At 37.2% G+C, this 24,889-nt stretch overlaps 1 protein-coding gene across 1 annotated transcript; it reads left to right on the forward strand.

Annotated features, from left to right (window-relative positions):
* Positions 1 to 8,109: 8,109 nt before the first annotated feature.
* On the forward strand, positions 8,110 to 24,429 carry TNFAIP6 (TNF alpha induced protein 6). Its single transcript, XM_021703094.1, has 6 exons — positions 8,110 to 8,260; positions 12,276 to 12,413; positions 14,619 to 14,780; positions 18,350 to 18,578; positions 20,331 to 20,371; positions 23,624 to 24,429. The coding sequence occupies exons 1-6, from the start codon at positions 8,167 to 8,169 to the stop codon at positions 23,791 to 23,793; spliced, it is 834 nt and encodes a 277-aa protein (XP_021558769.1). The 5' UTR covers positions 8,110 to 8,166; the 3' UTR covers positions 23,794 to 24,429.
* The last annotated feature ends 460 nt before the right edge of the window (positions 24,430 to 24,889 follow it).

Raw genomic sequence — 24,889 nt, forward strand, 5'->3', positions numbered from 1 at the left:
AGAAGCCCTGGACCAGTGGAGGATGGCACCACAGAGGAAAATAGCAAAGGGAAAAAGAAGAAGACCAGTCCTATTGAAAGTGTCAAGTAGGCCAAGGAAGACTGATGAACTGACTTCAAACGCAGCAGGAAATCTGTGTACTGTACACTACTAAATGCCAGCATAAGGTAGGGGCTACTATGGTCCACATCTCCTGTGGTCCTCATGAGTACGCTTAAGGGGGTGGTATTACCATTTCTCATGGGACGTGTGAAAATATAATGACTCAAAGAGGTCTTTCCTTCCTTCTTTCCTTCCACAAGTATTTGTTCAGAGTCTATGACATATCAGGTATGATTCCTGGCACTGTGGATATGGAGGTAAACAGGAGGTAAAGTCCCTGCTTTTGTGGGCCTATATTCAAAACAAATGAGTGAAATTATAACTTAATACATAAACAAGAAGGAATGTTAGATTGCAATAAATTTAATGCAGAGACTCAAAATAGGATAGCATGGAGGGCACTTTTTTGGGTCATGGAAATGCTCTATATCTTGACTGTGGTAGTTAGACAGTTGTATGCATTTGTCAGAATTCATAGAATGGTATACCTTATAATGGGTGACTCGTCATATGTAAATTATATCTCAATAAACGTTTTACCTTTAAAAAATAGGATCGTACACCAAAAAAGTGATAGGAGGTTACTTTAGATTGAACAACAAAGGCCTCACTAAGAGGGTAGTAATTTGAATACAAGAAAAAAGATGAAGGGAAAGGTCATTCCAGAAAAAGGAAAGAGTAACTGCAAAATCCCTCCAGTGGGAATGAGCTTGGCATGTTCAAGTTCCAGCAGGGTGGGGGAGGTTGCAGATGTGGATGAGAACCAGGGTGGGGTTAGAAACCAACATCAGGAGACTGATGTTATTTTCAGTGCCACAGGAAATAGGTTTGTAAGCAGGGGAATTACAAGTTCTGATGTATGCTTTTTAAGGATCACTCAGGCTGCCATGCAGAGAATGACTTGTAAGGGAGCAAGAGTGGAAGGAGTTTTTGTAATAGTCCATGCAAGAGATTATGAGGTCATGGACGAGGGTGGAAGCATTACAGATAGAAATAGGCAAATCTAATACAATATTATGATATTATATCAATTAGGATAACAAGTAAATCCCAATCTCTGTGGCTTACCACAGTAGAATTTGGTTTGGTATTCCTGACTGGAGTATTTCTGTCTATCTGGTCACATAGAGAATGAGGCTCCTTCTACCTTTCGACTATACTGCCCTCTAGGGCCACAGAAGTTCTCATTTACTCATTAGATGCAAACGAGTGAGCATTTGCTGGAGATTTCTATGGGTCTGGTCTGAAACTGGAACACATCAAATTAACCCACACTCTGTTAACTAGAACTTAGCCACATACTGCATGCACCTAACTGCCAAGGGGGCAGAGAAATGTAGTCTATGATTGTGCCCAGGAAGAAAGGGAACCTGGTTTGGTAATCAACCAACAATCTCTGCCACATGGAAGTGGATTGGGTGAAATTGGTGAGAGAAAGAGAGGAATCAAGGAGGAAGCCTTGGACTTCTCTCACTAGTGGTGCTTGCTAACTGTGGTAAAAGAACATCTGGAACATATACTGGATTCCTCTCCTTCCTTTAGCCCCACCTGTCGTACTAAAAGAAGGAACGACAAGTGGAAGAAGACACAGAGACTTTGCCCATAGCAACTGAGCAGAACATAAAGGCAGAGAAGGAGGAAATTATTTCCTCCTTCAAAAGTGAAGCTGTCCCTGATGATATAGAGCATCTTTTTGAAGAAGGATGCGCTCACCTGACTAATTACACCTGATACTTAATGAACAGAGCCACCAGTCTTGGTGACAGCGGGCAGCAGATACTCTTGCCAGTGTGATCAGTACTGAAGATGCTAAGACCACTAATCTTCCTGGGAGATCCTCCCTTCACTGTGTCAGAGGATGTGGAAAGACAACAGGGGTAGTATACCTTTAACTAAACTCCTTTCAAAAATTTCCAGGTGAAGAATCAAGCCCGTTTGATAACTTTCCAAATAGGAAATTGTGAACTCTTTGAGATCATGGTTTATTAATCTTTATATCCCCACCTAGTATATAACATAATACTTAACATAAATCAATCATGCCCTCGTAAACATCTGTAAAAAATTAAATATTTATGTGGAGGTTAAGGTCAAGATTGATTATCTATAGCAAGTGCCCTGGAAAGTTATCCAAAAGCAACAAGGTATGCCAGGTAACCTCAGCATAAATTTATGAAGTGTGGTTTGGCTTTAACTTTGATCCCGTTATCACTAATCTCATTTTCCTTGTAAAGACGGTTAATCCTATGCCCCATTGACCTGGTAAGATACACAATACTCAATTTTCTTAGGTACTTGTAAAATGTTAATACTCTGTTCTGGTCATGATTTTTTTTTTTTATTCTTTAACAGTCTCATTGCCATGTCAATCGAATTAATGCCTTTAAATATGTGTATTAGAATCATAACTTTTTTCATTCATTCCACAAATGATATATGTATTAAATAAAAATATATAAAATACAAAACAAAAAGAAGAAATTAGAAAGTACCCATAACTCAATCATGCACAGATATTTGGTATTTGTATGTATATCCTTCCGGACTTTTGTATATATTTATAACATAGCCCTCCTTTATCAAGATAGGATCACTCTGAACTTAATAATTTTTTAAAGATTTTATTTGTTTATTTGAGAGAGAGAGACAGAGCATGGGTGGGGGGAGGAGCAGAGGGGGAGGGACAAGCAGACTCCCCGCTGAGCAGGGAGCCCGACTCGGGGCTCAATCTCAGGACCCTGAGATCGTGACCTGAGCTGAAGTCAGATGCTTAACCAACTGAACCACCCAAGCATCTCTGAACTTAGTATTTCTGAACCTATTTAAAAATATATATCTAAAAAGCAAATTTTTAGGTAAGCATATTTAAAGTTGTTTTCAAATATGTGTGCTTGTTTCTTTGTTCCAGCTTTATAGATCATGGTCATTTTTCCTGAAAGCAGATGTAGTTAAGATTTATTCTGTGTCCCAGAATGAGTCAAAGTTCAACTGAAAGATTTCAGGTCAACACAAGAAGGGCAGCATAGCAAGGATTCACAACACAGGTAAAATTCAAACTAGGTGATCTTTAAGTTTCCAACACTGAGTTCTGTAATTGTCTTACTAAGAGTCAGGGGAGACACTGAGATAGGGAGAAGGAGGCAGCATTTCCAAGACTTACCAGAGGTATAGGGAATGGTTTGATAGGAATAAATGCTTATGGGGCAGTACTGGTACATAACCTTGGAATGAAGATCATAGGCAGATTTGGGGAACTGTGTTTTGTAAGGAGCTGGGATGGGAGAGAAGAAGGATATTAAGTATATTAACTATTACCTCCATCTCCTTGTTTTTCTCTTCTCCTCTTCCTCTTTCTCCTTCTTGTCTTAATCTTTGCATCTTAATGTCCTTAGACTCCCAACCTTCTGAAATCATCCTTTGCTTTAATACCCATATAAGCTCACTTCTTCCTATAAATCAAGAAAGATCAAGTTATGCTAACAGTAATGAACAGTCCCCAAATCTCAATGACTTAAAATAATAAAGGTTTATATTTTGTTCATGCTACATAACATCAGGGATCAATCAGGGATTCAGGTGATGGAGCAGCCACCATCTCAAATGTCTTCCTCCTTGCTGGAGGGAAAGAGTTCTGGAGCGTCAGCAATAAAATGTTTGGCTCTGAGATAACATATATAATCTCTGCTCACATCTTATTGGCCCAGAAACAATCACATGATCCCCCCAAACCCCAGCAAGCCATAGACTACATGCTGCCAGAAGGTGGAAAGCCAGAAATACTTAGTGGGTATTACTAATCACTATCACACCATATACCTACGGGAAATCCAATGTCTGGTCTCTTTCAGTGTCATATTCACTTTCTAAAAGCTTTTTGATATAAAATAGTTAAATCTTTCACTTTTCCATATATTTCTCATTGTTCTCCATAGGCCCCATCCTGCTCACTGGCCCTGTAAAAGTTGGCAGCCTTCCACTTGAAGATTCTTAAGAATGTATTGAATGAATGAGTGGAATTCTACATATTTTATTTCTTTTTTTTAAATTTTTTTTTTTTTTTGCGAGAGAGAGAATGAGAGACAGAGAGCATGAGAGGGAGGGGGTCAGAGGGAGAAGCAGACTCCCTGCCCAGCAGGGAGCCCGATGCGGGACTCGATCCCGGGACTCCAGGATCATGACCTGAGCCGAAGGCAGTCGCTTAACCAACTGAGCCACCCAGGCGCCCTTATTTCTTTTTTTTAAAGAGAGAGAGAGAGTGAGAGAATATGTGTGAGCAGAGGAGGGAGGGAGAGGGAGAGGGGGAGAGAGAATCTTAAGCAGGCTCCATGCCCAGCACAGGCCCAACACAGGGCTTGATCTCATGACCCTGAGCCGAAATCAAGAGTCAGTCGCTTAACCAACTGAGACAGCCGGGCACCCCCATATTTTATTTCTTTAACCTTTTTCTATGCCATGCATCAGAATTTCTCTCCAATTCTTTTAAATCAGGCTAAGGGGGATGACCTTAATCTCCGTTATTGCCCTATTCCCACGCTAGACCATATGGAGATCTTAGAGTGAGTGAGGCATTCCTGTAATGTAATTTCATAGCCTTACTGGAAGTGTTCGTAAAGATGTCCTCCACTAACATATTTTGTAATTCACTGAGCTCCACCCTTTTCTCTTCCTCTTGCTTTTTCTCTTTCCAAGATTACAAAACATAATCAGTAAAATGATATATTTTTTTAAGATTTTATTTACTTATCTGAAAGCAAGAGGGAGAGCACAGAGGGAGAGTGAGAGGGAGAAGCAGACTCCAAGTGAGCAGAGAGCCCAACAAGGGGCTCTATCCCAGGACCCTGAGGTCAGGACATGAGCTGAAGACGGACGCTTAACCAACTGAGCCACCCAGGTGCCCCTAAAATGATATAATTTATGTTTTAGTTTTCATACTATGGCCAAAGAATGACATTTTCCTACAATGTCTTGCTAATCAAATCCAGTCTTTTTAAAGTATAATCACATCTGTATGTTATCTCTTAGAATATCTCTTTCCTCTTTTCCTTTTCTCCCCCAGTACACAACCACCTGACATTTCTCCATACCTTCTTCCTGTCAGCTGAGACTAAGCTTATCAAAAAAAATTTAATATGCCTCCTCTCATCCTCTGACAAATATTTGAAATTCTGCATTATGGTCTTATTTTTTTTAAGTTTGTATAATAGTGACATCACTAAACCACTGTGCTGGCTTAGGAGATCTCAAACTTGTTCAGCTCAGTCTTAGCTCAAATCTGATCTGAAGTTCTCTCCATCATGTTTTTAGGTATCTAGTAGCTGCTTAGATGTATGGGTATTGGAACATTGTGGAAAAGCTACCAAAAGGGGAGTTGCCTTTGCAAAAAAAGAAGGGAAAGGAAAGGAAAGGAAAGGAAAGAAAAGTGCTGCTGGGTTTTCAGCCAATAACTGACAGGTGCAAAAGGAGCCACTGTACACCCTGGGATGGGCAGATCAAGAGACTGGGAGCCGGCAGGTGTGGCACGGCATTCAACTAAGAAGGTAGAGCATGTGACTGGCAGTCTGCTGAGCCCTTGAAAGGAAATTTAGAAGTGTATCTTCTGTCTGCTCCCCAGACACACCCTGGATAGTGTGCACTGAGAGTCGGGCAGGGGGTACCTACTTATCTTAGGCAACTTCCAAGGTAAGTTCATAGACCACACTCCCTTTGCTACTCTTCTCCCACTTGTCTTCCCCTTGATTCCCACCCATACCCACTACATTTTTCCATATAAAAACCTCACCTTCCTCTTTTCTCCCACAATAGAAATGAACACCCCCTCAAAACCAGAGACCACATCTATTAGGCACTCTTTTCTATTTGCTTGATGAAAGGGAGGACAGAGTTTCCAAATATTGTACAGACGTAAGGGGAAATATTTGTACTTTGGGGAGTTGGGAGAGAACAAAAGAAGTCCTCTACCTGGATTGGGCTAGTCTATCAAAGCAATCATTAAGTGTTCACGTTAATTGGGGCGCCTGGGTGGCTCAGTCAGTTGGGCGTCTGCCTTCGGCTCGGGTCGTGATCCTGGGGTCCTGGGATCGAGCCCCGCATTGGGCTCCCTGCTCAGCGGGAAGCCTGCTTCTCCCTCTCCCACTCCCCCTGCTTGTGTTCCCTCTCTCGCTGTCTCTCTCTCCGTCAAATAAATAAATAAAATCTTTAAAAAAATAATAATAATAAATGTTTATGTTAAAACAAAACGAACATTCATACCTTCCTATACTTGGAGCTTCATTAAAATGCAAATAAACAAAGATGGGTATTTGTTGTTAGTTATTTGACCTAAGCAAAGATTAATTTCCAACCCTTTCCTCAGAGTAATTTTTGATAAATGAGAGCCAGGGGAAATTGGGTACTTCAAAGAAATGCAGAAGGCACAGTCAGAGAAATGTAACCAGGCAAAGAATGGGGAAGCCGCAATGGTTTTGCTGCAGCCTTGCTCAAGTTCAGTTATATTTACTTCCTAAACCACAAACTTAAAATACTCATATAATTCTACTTTCCAGAGCAATACCATGGCTTGCTCCTTCCAACTATCTATTCACCCTGTTTCTCTCTGACCACGCCTGTGTTCTTCACAGTCACACCCATGTGGTCTAGACTATATCTCTTTTGCACCAAATCGATACTCTCTAACCCTATCCGTGAGTTGGGATATAATTCCCTTATTTCTCATTTGCTGGGGGGCCAAAATAGAGATTCTGAACCCTAATAATTTTATACATACTTCAGTGAGCATCCAGTGAATTTTGTACCCTCAGACTACATCCCCACAACTGCTCTTTCCAGGAGAGATGAGAGCAAGTCTTCAATGTTCAGCGCAAAGATGCCTCGGGGGATTCTAGGCTAACTTCAGACCGGGCGAGTCCAGAAAGTTGGCATTTTCAAAGGATTCCAATATCACTGGCGGGACTAAGAAAGCATGAGAAAAATGAATATGAGGGCAAATGGAAAGCAATTTGGCAGCAAGAGTAGAAAAACTAAACAGCAAAGAATGATGTAAAGAAAGAGAGGCAAACGTTGCCCCCAAATGACTGTCAATCAACAGGAGATGCCACTAGCATTGAGCAGTGGGGGCTATCACTAGACCCACAGACCCTACACAAAAGGAGTGGAAAGCGTGGGCTGTTTCAAGGCATGGTGATTTTACTACTAATAATGATTACTTTTTGTTTTGATCATCCTCAAAGTTAGAGTGGTTTGGGGAAGCTACGGCCATATTCTTATTAACTCTATCTACCCACCCATCTTTCTCCCCCAACTTCAAGGATTTGTCATGTGGGGAAATTTGTGTTAATATAATAAGGTACCCCAAAGTTGCTGGAATGTCCTAAAGCTCTGAAATGGAGCTATTTTTCTGGAAGTTGATGTATTTACCTGCTGACCACAATAAGCCAAGGACTGCAACAGATCCACCCAGGACAAACACAGACAGAAGGCAAAGACATCCCACATCACTGCAGACAGTTGAGAGTGTGCCAAACTATGCACACCTTTGTTTTAAATTTTCTATACAAGCTTGGCAATGTTTAGGGAAAATTACAGTAACATTACCAGCATCAAGTCCAAGATTAGTGTTTAAGCCTAAACCCCACACTCCAGAATTGACTTACTGCAAATAAGACACTCAGGGTTTCTCTTAAAATCCCTACTGAAGTTTTTTGTTTTTGTTTTAATCACTGCTGAATCTACACCAAGTTACACAAACTTCCTAATAGAAAAATGTCTGTGACAGACAGAATTAGTGAACCACTTTCTGAGTAGATGAATTTTAAAATGTAGATGATCATTCTATATCCTTAGTTTTGGTTGCCAATGCAAATGAGTCAGAGGATTTGCTTCAGACACTGAGTTAATTGTGTAACACTACAGTGAAAAACGCCATTGGAGAGGACTTGCTGACCTCACAGTCCAAAAAAACCATTTAAAAGATGTGGAAACCAGATGTTTCAGTCACATTTCAGCCTCTGCTCTGAGAACTTATCCTGGACAGCCCCTAACAGGCTATTACTTCTCTACAACTGAGATATGATCATCTTAGCTTACTTATTTGTCCTGCTGTGGGAAGAGGCTCACGGATGGGGATTCAAGAATGGAATTTTTCATAACTCCATATGGCTCGGTAAGAAACTTCACTCATGAGCTTCTTGGGGACGTTACTTCTTTGAATTAGTGGAGAAGTGAATAGAAGCAGGAAACTTTTTTGTTCTGTTCAAGACTGATGTTTTCAAAGAAAATGCTGAGGAAAAACAGCTTTTAGAATGCATGTGCCTTTTTAAAAAAAAACTGTTCTTGCCTTCTAAAATTAAAAAAATAGATTTTTTTAATAAAGTGAACTATTCAGTAGAAAATAGAAGTTAATATCTATATTCCATATGAGAAAATATTTTTCAAAGCAGATGTGATGGTATATAGTAGAGAAAGTTTAGCAAAATAAAAACACCATATTTTGTTTTTACTTCAATGCATTTGCGTTCAGATTTCATAGCAGGTAATTATAACAGAAATGTAACAGGTAAAATTGGAATATACAATGACTTTATAATCATTTGCCTGTGTATCTGACCTGTAATGTATATCTTGCTTTTTCCAAACATCTTTTGACTAGCTTGATGCAAAGCCAGCTTGTAATATAAAACAAATGAAAAAGGCTTGTATTTCTGAACGGAGTCTCACCACTTTGATTCCTTTTGTTTGACCTATCCATATAAATACTTTTCTACCCCTTTTGTTAGACCAGGAAAGTTTCTTTTGTTGTTTTGCTTTGTTAAATGTAAGGAATGACATGCGCCTAACGTGACTATAAACAATAGACCAAAAAAGGCCAAATAGGGAAAACCCAAAATACCCTGTATAGTACTCTAAACAACACTTTCTCATGACACAAATTAATGTTGCTTTATGTTCATTACTGTGTTTGATAGTGAAAAAATTTTGAATTACTCGAGAAGAAAATTGACAAATTCTTGTATAAAATAAAGAAATACAGAGAAAGCAAAATTAACCTAGATCTTGTTCTAATGCTTGCTAAGCAGCACATGGTTGTGGAATATTTTCCCTTTCAGCATGTTTCTCTCTGGTAATAACTGCAGCCATGCGGATTTCATTAAAAAGCTCGATTTGCAATGCACCGCCTTGCCCCCTCTTTCTTCAGCTTGAGCCAGTGAACTAGTTTTGTGCTGAACAGTGCGATCCATTTGGCCAAGATGGGGTCTGGGACTTTTTCGAGGAGTGAACAAGTCTCTTTGTTTATTTTCCTTGCACATTACCAATCTTAGGAAATATACACACATTTGTTAGAAATGGAAAAAACTGCCATAAAGCTAGTATGAGTTAAATCCGCATGCATAAACCTTGAAACGCTGTCAAACTCTCTAATGATCAAGCATTTTGGTGCTGGTTTTTTTTTTTTTAAAGTGATGCTGTATATTACAAAAATTGAACATGGACAATAGAAGTTCTGTCCTAGAGGTAGAGAGGAGCACACCCAAATGTTAATAGTAGGCTGCAAATCTGAGGCTCAGGGTAATTGCAAATTGCTTCAATCTCAGACAAATTATTGACCAGTCAGCCTAACACAAATTGTTTACAGTTGGTTAGGTCAATATGGTATTAAAAACTATTTAGAGAAGGAAGAGAATTGGATAGGAAGGCAGGAATATGCTAACAACTAGCACGAACAAGGTACTTCAAACTCTGTCTCAGCTCCCTAGTAAAACGAGAAGGTCAAAGTAGGGGACCGCTAAGGTTCATTTTTAACTCCGTTATCTGCCAGTTCCTTAAATAGTAATTACTATTCCTTAAATCGTAATTTTTTTTTAATAACAAGGACAAGACACTTCAATTAATTTACATAGATGGTGAAAATCAAAACTGCACAGATAAGCAATTTTTTTCAGCCATTGTACTGAATCTAAAAAAGAAGAAGGACAAGTAACATTATCACGAGCTCCTACTAGGATTCAGAAGTTATGCTTGCGGGTTTTAATGATTTATTTATTCCCAAAATAGCTATCATTATTCCCATTTGATAGAAGAAGACACCGAGGTGTAGGCAGTAATTTGTACAAGGTTACACAACTCGTCCAGTGAAGAACCAGGAGGAGAAACTAGAGCCAACATGCTACTGTTGTCCTATGCTAACAGAAAAAAAAGTAGTGGTTAAATACTCAGTTTTAATGAATAACTAGGGACTCTAAAAATGAATAAATTATTATTCCTTCTGAAAGGTAAAACTTTTAAAATTAGGACTCATTGTACAAAGGATCATCTTGGTAGTTTAAAATTCTGAATTGAGGAATACTTTCAAATAAATGTGTGCTTACAATTGTCAAATACGTACCAGAGTTCTCAACTGCTCATAAGGCAAAATAATAGGAAGTTTGTCACTCTTTCAGGAAAAATGTAGAATATTAGTATTATTTAATGAATTTAAAATGATAGCATATACTTTTCTACCATGTAAGTTACTATCTTATTACTAGATGAGTTCTAGTACCAAAAATCTAAGAAAAATTACTGGGGAGAAAACTTAAAATTATTTTTCAAAAACCTCTCTGTTAATTAATTTTTTCCCTATGAATGTCATATTTTGATTAGGGAGTAAAAGACAAGGAAATCTTAGTTTGAGAAACATTTGCAGACATTAAAATAATTCCTACTAATAAAGATCTTAGTCTATCTTCTCAGGGAATAGATACACTTTTAACATTTTTGATAATCTCTAATATGGTACATAAGTAAGTTCAACATGTCTCCCTTCTCTACTAAAAGCCTTAGTACTCTTATACTTCAAAATAAAAGTACTTCCATTGCCCACTAGTGTCCAAGTTGCCTGAGAAGAGGACTTGATCCACAGTACTTAGTAAACCTCATGGTATATTCTCAAAATAACCAAATTGGAAACTAGCGAAAGTTTAGTTAATGAGGCTTTACCAATATGAAGAACACCTGAGCAGTAGGTGACTTTCAAACAGGAAGATAACTTCCTGTATTAAGGAAGATAACTTTGATGTTCCTTGTGTTCCCTGACCTATGAGCATCAGATTGACTAAGGTCTTCAGTGCATAAGTGCATATAACATGTAAGAACAGGATCCCTTGCAGTCCAGAGAAACAGGGAAGGTGCCAAGCAGCATCTCCTATTGAACTGTGGGAGTGTCAACTTTAGCTTGGGGAAGACAGTGAGCAATGACATTTCTACTACTACTGGATTCATGTCTTGCTGCATGCCAAGGAATATGTGTTCTCATCAGAAATGATCTTAATGGTGGCTGATTGTACAGGTCAGGGTACAAAGACTTAACCATAATCTGATAGTCTACACAGAACGATGACAGTTAATGTTATGATTATCGTCCTGGAAAAATTTTCACATTGTCTCTATGGCAAAATGCACTCCAAACTCAAAACAATTTAAACAGTGATCTACTGGAAGACAACTCATTTATGACTTACTTCCTAAAATATGCTGGGAACAACATGTGAACTAAAAAAGACAAACCAGATAAAGAATTTAGCAACTGGTAGCTCAGTGTGCCCAATTTTTTCTCCGCTGTGTTTGAATCTTTTTTTTTTTTCCTTAACGCAGTATTTATTTGCTTTGGATTCTTTAAACCTTTCCTCAGTTTTTGATTTGTTTACTAAATTCTCCATTATATTGCATTAGTCATTTCCCTCAAATGGATATTTTGGATTATTTTCCTCCATCATTGTGAGCCTACATAATGGATCAATTTTCATCGGTTTCTTTTGCCTTCACCTCCTTTTCCCCCCTATTGTTTACCTTTCCAAGTTTTTATTTGATTTAAAACAAAGCCCAAAAAAGTCAAAACTTTGTCACCTTTTGATAGTTTAGAAATACAATGTTGTCTTACAGCTTTCATTCAGGCCATCAGTTCAGAAACATAATTTAGCCTCAAGTTTCTGCTATGTCCCCAAATTCCCCTAAAATTCCCCTCATTCATATTTTTTTTCAAAGCTTTCTAACAATGAAAACTTAGCCACCCGAGGCCACTGACCCAGGAAACTCTTTGGCAGGAACAATAGCTGACGCAATCTTTTAGATGAAGCCACAAAATTTCCCTTGTTCCACAAGAATGGATCATAGCATATTTACAACATTTTGTGAATTCACAGAACAAGCAGCAGGTGTGTACCACAGAGAAGCTCGGTCTGGCAAATACAAGCTCACCTACGCAGAAGCCAAGGCAGTGTGCGAATATGAAGGCGGCCAACTCGCCACCTACAAGCAACTAGAGGCAGCCAGAAAAATTGGTAACTAATTTGACAGTGATTTTCCTTCTTTTTCACCTTTGGTGGGAAAAAAAAAATCCCTTCTTTTCTGTAACCCCTTCATAAGATTTCTCTCTCCAGTCCTTCCAATGGTTCTCTAAGCCCCTATGACATCTCTGCTCTCTGGCTTCTCCCATCTTCTCTGCCTAGAGCCAGTGGAAAGTTCTTAGTGCTAGCAACTTATTTGGGGTCACAACCCATTGTGAGCTAATATAATAGAAGTCAAAAAACAAAGATATCATTATCTCAACATCATTTTAATTCCTCATTAATTTTAATGCCATTTCTATTCATTTTTAATACTGTTCTATCTTAACTTCTGAATATGGGTTTCCTCAGCTATTAAATGTTACTATGTTGAGTTTTACAAAGAAATTTGATTGGTAGAAGAAATACTGAATTTAGTGGCTTTTTTTTTTCAAAATATTTTTTTAAAGATTTATTTATTTGAGAGAGAGAACGAGCAAGCATGCCCCCATGCGGGGGAGGTAAGGGAGGGGTAAAGGGAGAGGGAGAGAGAGTGTCCCAAGCAAACTCCACACTGAGCACGGAGCCCCAGGCAGGTCTCCATCTCACAACCCTGAGATCACAAACCCAACCAAAGCCAAGAGTCAGACACTTAACCCACTGTGCCACCCAGATGCCCCTTTTTTTCCCAATGTCTTTAAGGTCAGTGGGAGAATGCATTTGTACTTTAGGATCACAAGGAAGATAAGCAGGTTATAAGATGGCAGGAAGAAGAAACTAAGAAGATGATGTCAGGAGACCTGGTGCAAACACAGTAATTAACTAGTGCTAGTTCTTTCTTAAAAAAAATAATAAAATAGGGCGCCTGGGTGGCTCAGTTGGTTAAGCGACTGCCTTCGGCTCGGGTCATGATCCTGGAGTCCCGGGATCGGGTCCCGCATCTGGCTCCCTGCTCGGCAGGGAGTCTGCTTCTCCCTCTGACCCTCCTCCCTCTCATGCTTTCTGTCTCTCATTCTCTCTGTCTCAAATAAATAAATAAAAAAAATCTTTGAAAAAAATAATAAAATAAAATAAAATAAAATAAAAATGCACCATGACCATCTCTCCTGGTGGTTTTACAGGTGGATATATAGGAGAATCCAAAAGGCCACCCCCATTCAGAACTCTCTTCTCCATTGAAGAAACCCCTTTGCTGATTAAAAAAAAATACCTGGCAAAGCTTATGCTATTATATACATATATATAAGCTATATATAGCTTATATAATATATATAGCATATATAATATATGCTATATATAAAATATAAAATATAGCATATATAATATATGCTATTATTATATATTACTCAGGATAAAAATAAAACTGTTCTCTAAAAATCCCCAAAGTCTCCCCAGCACATTGCTCAGTCTAGACCCACAGGGCTGTGTGTAACTGGAACGCAGTAACTAGAACAATGGCTACAAAGGCCGGGGCCATTACTGGCTGTCCTGGACCTCCAGTAAAACCACTCTTGGATGGCAGTGGCAAATATTTAAACAGCCTCTGAAGCTGGGCAAGGAAAACAGGGCCGAGGCTTTGTTCAAAATTTATGAGCACATGTATGCTTATTCAAATTTTTAAAAATATTAGCAAATTTTTTTTTTTTAATTTGAGAGAGAGAGAATGAGAGACAGAGAGCACGAGAGGGAAGAGGGTCAGAGGGAGAAGCAGACTCCCTGCTCCGCGGGAAGCCTGCTTCTCCCTCTCCCTCTGCTGCTCCCCCTGTTTGTGCTCTCTCTCTCTCTGACAAATAAATAAATAAAAATCTTTTAAAAAATTATCATTTGAAAAAAAATTGCCTTCCAGGATCGATGGTAATTTCAGAAATTATTTCATGGCAATAGATAGGCCAATGCTGAAAAGAAGCCAGCTCTGAACTTGGATTATTTTCATATCCATGGTATTATGATTTCCAGTCCACCTGCCTCTTTTTTTTTTTTCAAGTAAGACGTCATTTTCTAGTAAAAGTCAGATGTTACATTTTATATGTATTCAAACTTTATTTTCTTTTTTAAGAAAAGGGTTTTTCAACAAAATCAAAAGAAAAGAAAGAAAACAGTTTTCCCTCCTTTTACATACCTGGCTTTGGGCAGCTGAGAAGGGGCTGCTTTTGTTAAGATGACCTTCACTCAGCTGAGGGGGTTTACCAGTTAGCCCATAATCCTTCCCTTCTCTTGCAGGATTTCATGTCTGTGCTGCTGGGTGGATGGCCAAAGGCAGAGTTGGATACCCCATTGTGAAACCAGGGCCCAACTGTGGATTTGGAAAAACTGGTATTATTGATTATGGAGTCCGTCTTAATAGGAGTGAAAGATGGGATGCCTATTGCTACAACCCGCATGGTTTGTTACAAATAGTAATTTTATCTTTGCCAAAACAGTTACATGTTACCAAGAGGTTATTAGATATAAATGGTTCCTTCCTCCAGAGATAAATCAACTTGGGGATGATGATTGTTCATAACAACAACGATACACGGAGTGATTATGCTGGGCCAGACCCCGCCCTGCTGCTCCTCTTCCACAGTCAGTATTCACAACAACTCTGCAAGGAGCTGTTGGTATACCCGTTTTAGAAATCAGGAAATTGAAAGTCTAAGAGCTTAAATAACTTACCGAAATCAGACATCCAATAATTAGCAGGCAGGTAGGATCTCAGATTCAGGTCTTTTCTATGCCACATCTTTTTCTATTCCTGACCACAAAGGGAAAAAAAAAAAAAGCAGTTTATAAATTTGTCACGGTTAATTAGCTAAAACAACAAAGTGATATTACCAAATGTTAACTGTTCAAAATTACCCCTTTGATAGAATGGAGGAAAAAAGAGACAAAATAAACTCTTCCCCTAATTTCTTTTTGTGCATATTTTTTTTTAAGATTTTATTTATTCATTCGACAGAGAGACACAGAGAGAGAGGGAACACAGCGGGGAAGGGGAGAGGGAGAAGCAGGCCTCCCATAGAGCAGGGAGCCCGACACGGGGCTCAATTCCAGGACCTTGGGATCACGACCTGAGCCGAAGGCAGACGCCCAACAGACTGAGCCACTCAGGTGCCCCTGTGCATAAATTCTTAAACTTCCAAACTAAGCAACTCTCACTCTATGGTTTGTTTTCACAATTATATACTGGATATACTAGTTATTATTATATAGTATATTTTTATTCATATTTTCCCATGGTTCATTGTAGCTAGAAAAATTTTAAAGAGAAAATTAATTCAACATAATGACTATAAAGAGCTATTCTTTGTTCATGTTCTTGGAGGAAAAAATAGATTGTTCTTTTTGGATGCATTTCCCCCAGAATGATACTACAAAGAATTATAATGTGTTACCAAGTCTGTCTCCCATTTATGATCACAAACATCTTCAGGTGTTGTCCTGTTTCAATCTGCCTTATAAGAAAGCCCCTACAGAGGGATGCCTGGGTGGCTCAGTCGGTTAAGCGGCTGCCTTTGTCCCAGGTCATGATCCCAAGGTCCTGGGATTGAGTCCCACATCGGGCTCCTTGCTCAGCAGGGAGCCTGCTTCTCCCTCTCTCTCCCTCTGCTTATGCTCTCTCTGTCAAATAAATAAAATCTTTAAAAAAAAAAAAGAAAAAAGAAAGCCCCTAGGGAGAAGTTACAGTGAGTTATAGTCAAGTTCTAGCATATTACTATAGAATTTATTATTCAATGATATTAACCATTGGAGAATAGTTTCTCATGTTTGTAACTAACCTTTATCTCAAAATAATGTGTATTCTAAGTAGAAAAGAATTTTGCCTAGAGCCATCATCTATTCCCACTTAAGACAAAATATTAATAAATATGTATAGTGCATTTATATAGGGCTATAATTTTCAAACCACTTTGACATACATTAAACCTATGTTATATTTAGTGCTATATCTAGTTATTGTTAATAGTTCATATATCTTCTTTTCCTCCCTCTTCCTCTTCCTTTTTCGTCAGTATATTTACACAAGCAACTTTCTTTTTACTCTCAAGAGTCACTTCTATTTCCAAGTATATTCTCTGATTCTTCCTTTGCTTGATAAGCTTTAGGATCTCTGAGCATCTATTCAATCATTTCCAAAGGTCAAGATCTAGGGGAGAGAAAGAAGTGCTAATGGAAAGGTTCTTAGAGTATTTCCTTGCCCTTTTATAAGGACGCCACCTTAACTTACAAATTTTTATAAATTGCTTTTGTTTCTCATAGAGGCTTTTTACTCTGGGACTATTTGTACAGAATCCTGGGAGACTTGTTCTTACTCAGGTCTCAGCTTACTTTTGGATTCAGTGACATGCTGATTTTTTAGGATGTGGTGAACCTGAAGGGGATTGGGGTCCGCCTGAACTAGCACTGGGAGAGGAACAGTTCAATGAAAACTAATTGGAATGAAAAAATCATAACGGTATCAAAAAGATAAACCAATGACTATCAATTAATCAATAAAATATAGAGCTGAATAGCTAAACAAATTGTTCAATATTTGAATTGTTTCCTAATCTAATGGAATAGACAACAAAGATAGGATTATATGGGACAGAGCAAATCACTCCAAAAACTGGCACTGAACATGCTTATGTACACGTATAAACTATGTATCATATAATATTTAACAAGGCAATAAGAACAGCTTACATTTTGCATAACACCCTGACATTCTCTTCCATGTTACTATCCTTAGAATAAAGCTGTGAGGTAGGTAATGGGAGAGGCATGATTATTTTTACTTTACCAATGAAAAAACTGAAGTATAGAGTGGTCACAGAGCTCAGACTAGATCCCTGACCTTCTTCTGTCACTCCCCTGTCAGAAATTCTAAGATCTTCTTCGGCCCTGAGGGAGATATGCTTCCTTACCTTCTATGGCATTAGGATTCTAACACAATTTTTTTAAATAGCTCTGTTAAAGGATAATATTCTTGGAAAAAGCCTCTGACTGATTCAGTGAAAAATGTTTTCGAATGCTACCCACAGTCACCACCACCACCATTCACATTATTTTTGAGTTTCTAGACTGTAGACACTTACTTGATCTGAAATTAAAATTAACCAGGGGTTTTCCATACTTTTCCCTCCAGGTCACACTATAAAATCACTGGTTCTGGCAGAGGCTGTTTGATTGTTTGTTCTCATACCAGGTTATAAGGCATGGCAGAAATCTATAAAATGATAAATGACTTGAAAAAAACAAACATGAATGTCTCCATCAAATCCTCAAATACTAGGATTGAAGTGTTAGTTTAAAACCAGTGAAAGGAGTATAGAATGATTATAAATTATTCCTTTTAACTGGATTAGAGTGACCTTCAAGGTCCCTTGTGATCCTGAAATTCTATAATGATTTTCCAAACAGAATTTATTGGATTCATTATTCTAAATGTCCAAGTCCATGAGGACACAGTGTTGACACCACAGGACAAAATCCCAGCCATCTTGATTGGGCTGTTGGTAACAGGGGTACACATATTCATCAAAATACATGAACATATACCCATGAGACTTGTACATTCTTTTTTTTTTTTTAAATTATTTTTAAGTAATCTCTACACCCAACATGGGGCTTGAACCCATAACCCCGAGATCAAGAGTCGCATGCTCCACTGACTGAGCCAGCCAGGTGCCCTGAGGCTTGTGCATTCTAAGCTGAAAAGATAAAAAGCAAAAAAAGTGAACAAGAGCACAATTATTAAGTTGCTATTTTTTTCTTGTTATTTTATTTTTTAAAAAATTCAGTCTATATTCATTTGAAAGAATTTAGCAACGAATAATGAAAATATTCATTTATCCTTTAGCTGTAAGTATATATATTCAATATTTCATTAAAAGTAATAAATAGGCACTAAGAAGTACATATCAGTTTAAAATAGGGATATTTTTTCTAATGCTTTCTTTCTTCTCTTTTTTTTGTTTTATCCATTTCAGCAAAGGAGTGTGGTGGTGTCTTTACAGATCCAAAGCAAATTTTTAAATCTCCAGGCTTCCCAAATGAGTACGAAGATAACCAGATCTGTTACTGGCACATTAGACTCAAGTATGGTCAACGTATTCACCTGAGCTTTTTGGACTTTGACCTTGAAGATGACCCAGCTTGCTTGGCTGACTATGTTGAAATATATGACAGTTACGATGATGTCCATGGTTTTGTGGGAAGGTACGTGTTTCCCCATTATTGATTTTCTAGTATTTCTACTCCCCTGCAACACCGTATCTGTTTTTAGCAAAGATTTTTCTTAGTATGTGAAGCTGCTGCATGTTCTTATAATTAAAATAGTGACAGCTGCCTTTTGATTACTGTTAAGTTGTAAGAATTAAATAGTCTATTTAAAAAGACTTCACGGTGCCTGTTTGGCTCAGTCAGAAGAGCGTGTGACTCTTGATCTCAGGGTCGTGAGTTCAAGCCCCATGTGGGGTATAGAAATTACTTAAATAAATAAAACTTTTCAAACAAATAAAAAAATAAAAAGACCTCAGTATTTAACTAACAATAGGAGAAAAAAGACACATGTGAATTGAGAAATCTGTTGGGGATTTTTAGGTATTCTAATTTCTATCAACCTCCTAAAAATAATTATAAATTCAGTAATTACTGTCTCTCTTCTGTGTACAAAGTATTGTGCTAAGCATTATGAATGTAAGAATTAAACAAAGTATAGCCCCTTCTCTCATAAAATTTACCTAAATGTACAATGGATATCTTCTTTAAAATAGCTTTCGTTACCATAAAAAACAAGTGCTCCTTTCCTTAATATTTCTCCCTTGGCTTTTCAACATGCTGGGACACAACAGATCTGTGTTGCCATCCTGAATCTTCAATATAGTTTAAATTTTGAATGTCTCACAAAATATTACAAATCAAAGCATATCTAATTATGTGTTTTATTGATTTAACCCCCCACTTAATAACGCACATCTGAGACTATCCATTATCAATAGACTATCAGTTATCAATTTTCTATCATCCACAACAGTAATTTAATGAAAGAAAATGGTAGTGAGGACAATTAAAAATGATAGACTCAGTAGTTTGTTGTGACTTTGAAATGTGTAACTTAAACACAAAGAGAAAGAAAGGCATTTCTTGCATACATGAACAACAATTTTTGGAGGGAAATTGTTTTTGCTTTGTTTTATTTTGCTTTCTGGCTGACGGACTACTGCTATAGAAAAAAAGTACAAATAGTTTTAAAACATAGTCTGAAGAAGAGATGAAGCGGGGTTGGTGAAATTAAGAGCAAAGTATTTGTTGAAAGAGTGGACATCCTACCTTGAGAGTCAAGATGATATTTTCATTCTAAACCTAGTTTCAGAAATCAATTACAGCCCTAGGTAAAATAATATACTGTTTTTTAAAAGGTTTTCAATAGACTAATTTGTTATTTATTGGATTTATATTATGTGATAAATCCTTCCCTTTTATGTAATGTACAAGGGAGTTCCTTTCAAGTCATAATTCAGATAAAAATCAATCCCTCTTGTAAGGTCCAACATAATTTTCCACATTTAGATCAGTCTACTCTAGAATTCAAATTAGTAGTACCATCAGCCATACACCTATTCCTCTTTAACCGTGAAGAAAACTGATTAATCAGAATCAAATTTAAAATTTTTCCAAATAGATTCAAATTGTCTACTACACAAATAGTTTTGCACGTATATAGAACAGAAATGCCACATATTCTTTTCTAAGAATCTCATTTATACTGTGAGGTTATTTGACACAAAAAAACTTTGTTTTAATCCCTCTTCTCCCTTACAAATTCAAGTTTAAAAAAAATAAAAACATAAAATAATAGGAAAACGAGCCATTACTTAGGAAAAATAAAGCACTTTAATTACAGGTCAGAGCTGCTTGCAATAGCTGTGTCTTTTGTGTGACTTCTCCTTTTTAAAAATTCCCTTTCAGATACTGTGGGGATGAGCTTCCAGAAGACATCGTTAGTACAGGTAACGGCTCTAAATTGAGACGTAGGACTATGATTTGTTTTTTCATAGTGTCACTGAAAGTGAAGAACCCAGTAGTTATTACTATTTCCTTTTTAAAATTGAGGGAACCACTGGCACAGATGTAGCTTACCAGTTTGTAAAATGCAGTGTTTATACTTAAAGACATGCCATCTCCTTACACCAAAAATGTGTAGACTTATCAGGTGCAGGAATGCAGTCTGAGATGGTCTTGCACCTGCAAATCCCTGAATATTGCTGTAGGTTATGACTTCCATAAAATGTGGTTAAAAACAAACAAACAAACAAAGTTTTTCATCAATAAAGGATTGAAAAGTATTTTCCGAAGTATTAAAGTTGTTAAAAATACCTTCTGTCACTGAAAAAATTTTACATCACACTTAACTGCATTTTTATCTTAACACAGCATTCTCCAGAGTGTTGTGAAGAACAGTTCTATGAAACATTTTTAATAGGTGTTGCATGAGAAAAGAACACTAAGGTCAAGTGAATTTGGGAAACATTGGTTTAAACAATGTTAAACAGGTATCTTTATTGGAAGATGTCAGAGAGCTTTTAATATGCTAATTATGTATAGTAAATCTCAAAAGGCTACCTATCGTTGGCGATGTGTTCCAAATCTTTTTAACTCCTGCCAATTACTTTTGTGACTTTGCACCATGCAATGTACCTCAAGAAATGAGTTTGTAGTCGTATATATTTATTTCCATAAGCAATATCACTGCCATTGCCCCATACCACTATTTTCTGGCTAAGAACCTTCACTTTCTTAGGTGTTTTTCTTTTTTAATTTTTATTTCCATCCCCAGCACTAGTAGTTGGTATTCTTACTTGCTCTATTTTTCTTCCAAGTCATAAAATTATCACAATGTTTCTGCAACTAAAAATAACAAAATACACTGAATTGTAATTTCTAAGTGGTCCTTAAGCTCAGATACCACTAGCTAAATTACTCCCACAGCCTAGCCTTGAAGTGCACGAAATTTTCATGAAATTCTCATTTATGCGTCAATATTACAAGATACAGAACTTCTTATTCAATCCTTGAATGATTAATTGCTTTAAAGTTATTCATTCATTCTCTGTTACAATCTCCCTAGTAAGGGCAGCCTACTAAAATGTTTATCTCAGGGCGCCTGGGTGGCTCAGTCGTTAAGCGTCTGCCTTCAGCTCAGGTCATGATCCCAGGGTCCTGGGATCGAGCCCCGCATCGGGCTCCCTGCTTGGCGGGAAGCCTGCTTCTCCCTCTCCCACTCCCCCTGCTTGTGTTCCTGCTCTCGCTATCTCTCTCTCTCTGTCAAATAAATAAATAAAACCTTTAAAAAAAAAAAGACATTTAAAAAAAACCTGTTTATCTCATTCTTTTCTTGAGAACATATTTTACATTAACAGAAAGTTAAAAGAAGACAGGAACCATCCATAGGAGGTAGTTGGGGGATGAGAATCCTATTTAAAAAAAAAAGAAAGAAAAGAAAGAAACAGGGAGAATCAAAGCCTGAAACTTGACATTTTTTCTTGTTTTGTCTAAAACAGAAAAAACTTACTTTAAGCATAATCAAATTAGTGTTTTTCTAACACAACTGCAAGAAACTGAAAAAAAAAAACAAACAACAAAACCGCACACAGTTTATTATTCAAAGAGAAACAATCAACACACAGAAGAGAACACAGTTAAACAAAACAGCCAAAGATTTAGCAAAACAGCAAGAGGAGGAAATTGATACCAAGAAATAGAAAAAGATTTAAAATACATTTGAAGTATAATCCTACCAAGTCAAGTATAATGCTGTTAACATTTTGATCTAGTTTTCTTCTTAAATATGTGCTTATTCAGCCAGGATATTTACATTAAAAAACAAGACCAGAAAATGAATGAACTAAAAACTACCCATAAACTAGACCACTTTAATAAATAGTATATAAAGTAAGAATATACCCACTCTCCTTATCTCTGCTCACCCAAGAAAGGCATTGGATGACTTCCAGGTGTTCTCCTGTATTATATAAACATGATATACACAGATATCATGGACATATTTCCAAGTCAGCATACAGTATGTAGATCATTCAAATTTGTTTTAATGACTGCCTAGTAGGTCCCTGTATGGATGTACCATTATTTGTCATGTACCAATATTTAACATCCTAAAGATGATTATTTCTGATTTTCTTTTCTTGCGCTATTCAACATTTCACTGGATATTTTTAAACCTCTACTTTGTGGTGCTATTTTTTTTTTTTTAAGAGTAGATTCCTAGAAGTGAAATTTTGGGGTCAAAAGTGATTTCATTTTAAATGTCGATAGATGCTGCCAAATTGGCACTAGCCCTACAGTGACAATTTGTATATTAACCACTTGAGTAATCTGTAAAATGTTGTTTTTTGTTTGTTTGTTTTTAATTTAGGCAACTCTTCCAAGTCTGAGAAAAGTGTGGTGGATAAGAGCATGAGCTCTGGAGCCAGACTCCTGGGGCTCAAACCTGGTTCTGCCACTAATTTAGCATTGTAGCCTTGGGCAGGCCACTCAGGCTCTCTATGCCTCAATTTCACCTGTAAAATAAATATTTACAATATCCACCTCATAATGTTGTGGGGAATAAATGAGTTAATAGATGAAAGGCACCTAAAGCTGTGCTTGGCAAACATTAGCATTTGATACATGTGGGGATTTTTTGTAATGAATTCTGGATTTGTGATGTGGATGAAGAAGACCTTTCCTTGGTGAAAAAGAAAAATATTCCTATATTTTATTTTATATAATAGATTTTCACTTCTTATTTTTAGCATATTTTTGGTCTTAAATGCAGGTAAAATGTATTTAGGTACTCTGTGTAAAGTAGGGAGTTAGTGTTGTGGCTTTGTTTCTTACAATGTAAAGCTTGTTGCCCTGACATCATTTATAAATAATTCATCCATATCTCACTGGTTTAAACGGCCTGACATTCTCCTGAATTCAGTGGCTGTTCCTTCTATAAAGAATACCTTTTAAAACAGCATAGAAAAATTTCCTGTAGGACAGCTTAAAGGGCCAGAGGAGAAAATAGGAAAGTCTCTCACCCTACTACACTTGGCAAAGGAAACACAGATTCCACTGCTTGAGAATCCAACTCTGAATTCTGGGAGTCTGGTTCATGACTTTTTATATTCTCCTATAAGAATGATGAGTCTTTGGACTGCCAGCCAAATTAAAGCAGAGTAACATCTTTGTTCTTTTGCGTTCCCTCTCCTCCCCAGGAAATGTCATGACCTTGAAGTTTCTAAGTGATGCTTCAGTGACGGCAGGAGGTTTCCAAATCAAGTATGTTGCAGTGGATCCTCTATCCAAATCCAGTCAAGGAAAAAACACGAGTACTACTTCTACTGGAAATAAAAACTTCTTAGCTGGAAGATTTAGCCATTTATAAAACAAACAAAAAAAGGACACTCAGTGTTTACATTTGTATCTTTTGGAACCCCTTATTAATAGCATTTATTTATTTTCTAAATGTGAAAGGCAATACCTGATACTCTGGGGAAAATTGGAAAATACAGAAAACTTTAAATGAGAAAATAAAATCTCTCATAATCCCACTGCATAAAATAACAAGCATTAACATTTATGTATTTTTCTTTTAGTTGTTTTTCAATTTGTGGTATATGTATATATGTATCTATATGTATTTTGTATTTGAAATTTTGGAATCCTGTTCCATGTACAGTTTTATATCTTAGTTTTTTTTTAACTTCGAACTTTATGGCTTAAGCATTTTCCCGTATCATTGAGTATTCTGCAAACACATAATTTTGAACAGCTGTAAAATATTCCATGGTATGATTTGTTCCATACTTTATTTATGCTTGTCTCTATTGTGGGAATTTTAAGTTGCTTTCAAAAATATTGCTGCAATAAATATCCTTGCACATACATATGTGTACAGCTCTCTAATTATTTGGGATAGGGTCCTTGAAGTAGAATTACTGACTCAGATATTAATTAAAATGGAATTTTGTTAGGATCCCTGGCTAGCTCAGTCAGTAGAGCATGCAACTCTTGATCTTGGGGTCATGAGTTTGAGCCCCACGTTGGGGGTGGAGTTTACTTTAAAAAAATAATAAAATAGGGGCGCCTGGGTGGCTCAGTCGTTAAGCGTCTGCCTTCGGCTCAGGTCATGATCCCAGGGTCCTGGGATCGAGCCCCGCATCGGGCTTCCTGCTCCACAGGAAGCCTGCTTCTCCCTCTCACACTCCCCTTGCTTGTGTTCTCTCTCTCTCTGTGTCTCTCTCTGTCAAATAAATAAAAAAAAAAAAAAATAATAATAATAATAATAATAAAATAAATGTACAGCTTTAGAAAAATAGAATTTTCTTTTTTATGGGCAAAAGTGACATATTATGGTTTGAATTTACAATGAGATTGATGGTTTATATATTTTTGATCAGTTTTATTTCTTTTGTGAATTATTTTTTCATGTCTTTCACCCATTTTTTACTTATATAACCTTTTGATTTATAAGAAATCAG

The sequence above is a fragment of the Neomonachus schauinslandi genome, chromosome 3, assembly GCF_002201575.2.
Source record: "Neomonachus schauinslandi chromosome 3, ASM220157v2, whole genome shotgun sequence".
Lineage (NCBI taxonomy): Eukaryota > Metazoa > Chordata > Mammalia > Carnivora > Phocidae > Neomonachus > Neomonachus schauinslandi.

What these genes read in the sequence shown, in the direction of transcription:
- TNFAIP6 (XM_021703094.1), top strand. Translation starts at nt 8,167, where the DNA reads ATGATCATCTTAGCTTACTTATTTGTCCTGCTGTGGGAAGAGGCTCAC. An exon ending in AGAGGCAGCCAGAAAAATTG is followed by an intron (nt 12,414 to 14,618) that starts GTAACTAATTTG and finishes CTTCTCTTGCAG; the next exon opens with GATTTCATGTCTGTGCTGCT. An exon ending in GTCCATGGTTTTGTGGGAAG is followed by an intron (nt 18,579 to 20,330) that starts GTACGTGTTTCC and finishes ATTCCCTTTCAG; the next exon opens with ATACTGTGGGGATGAGCTTC.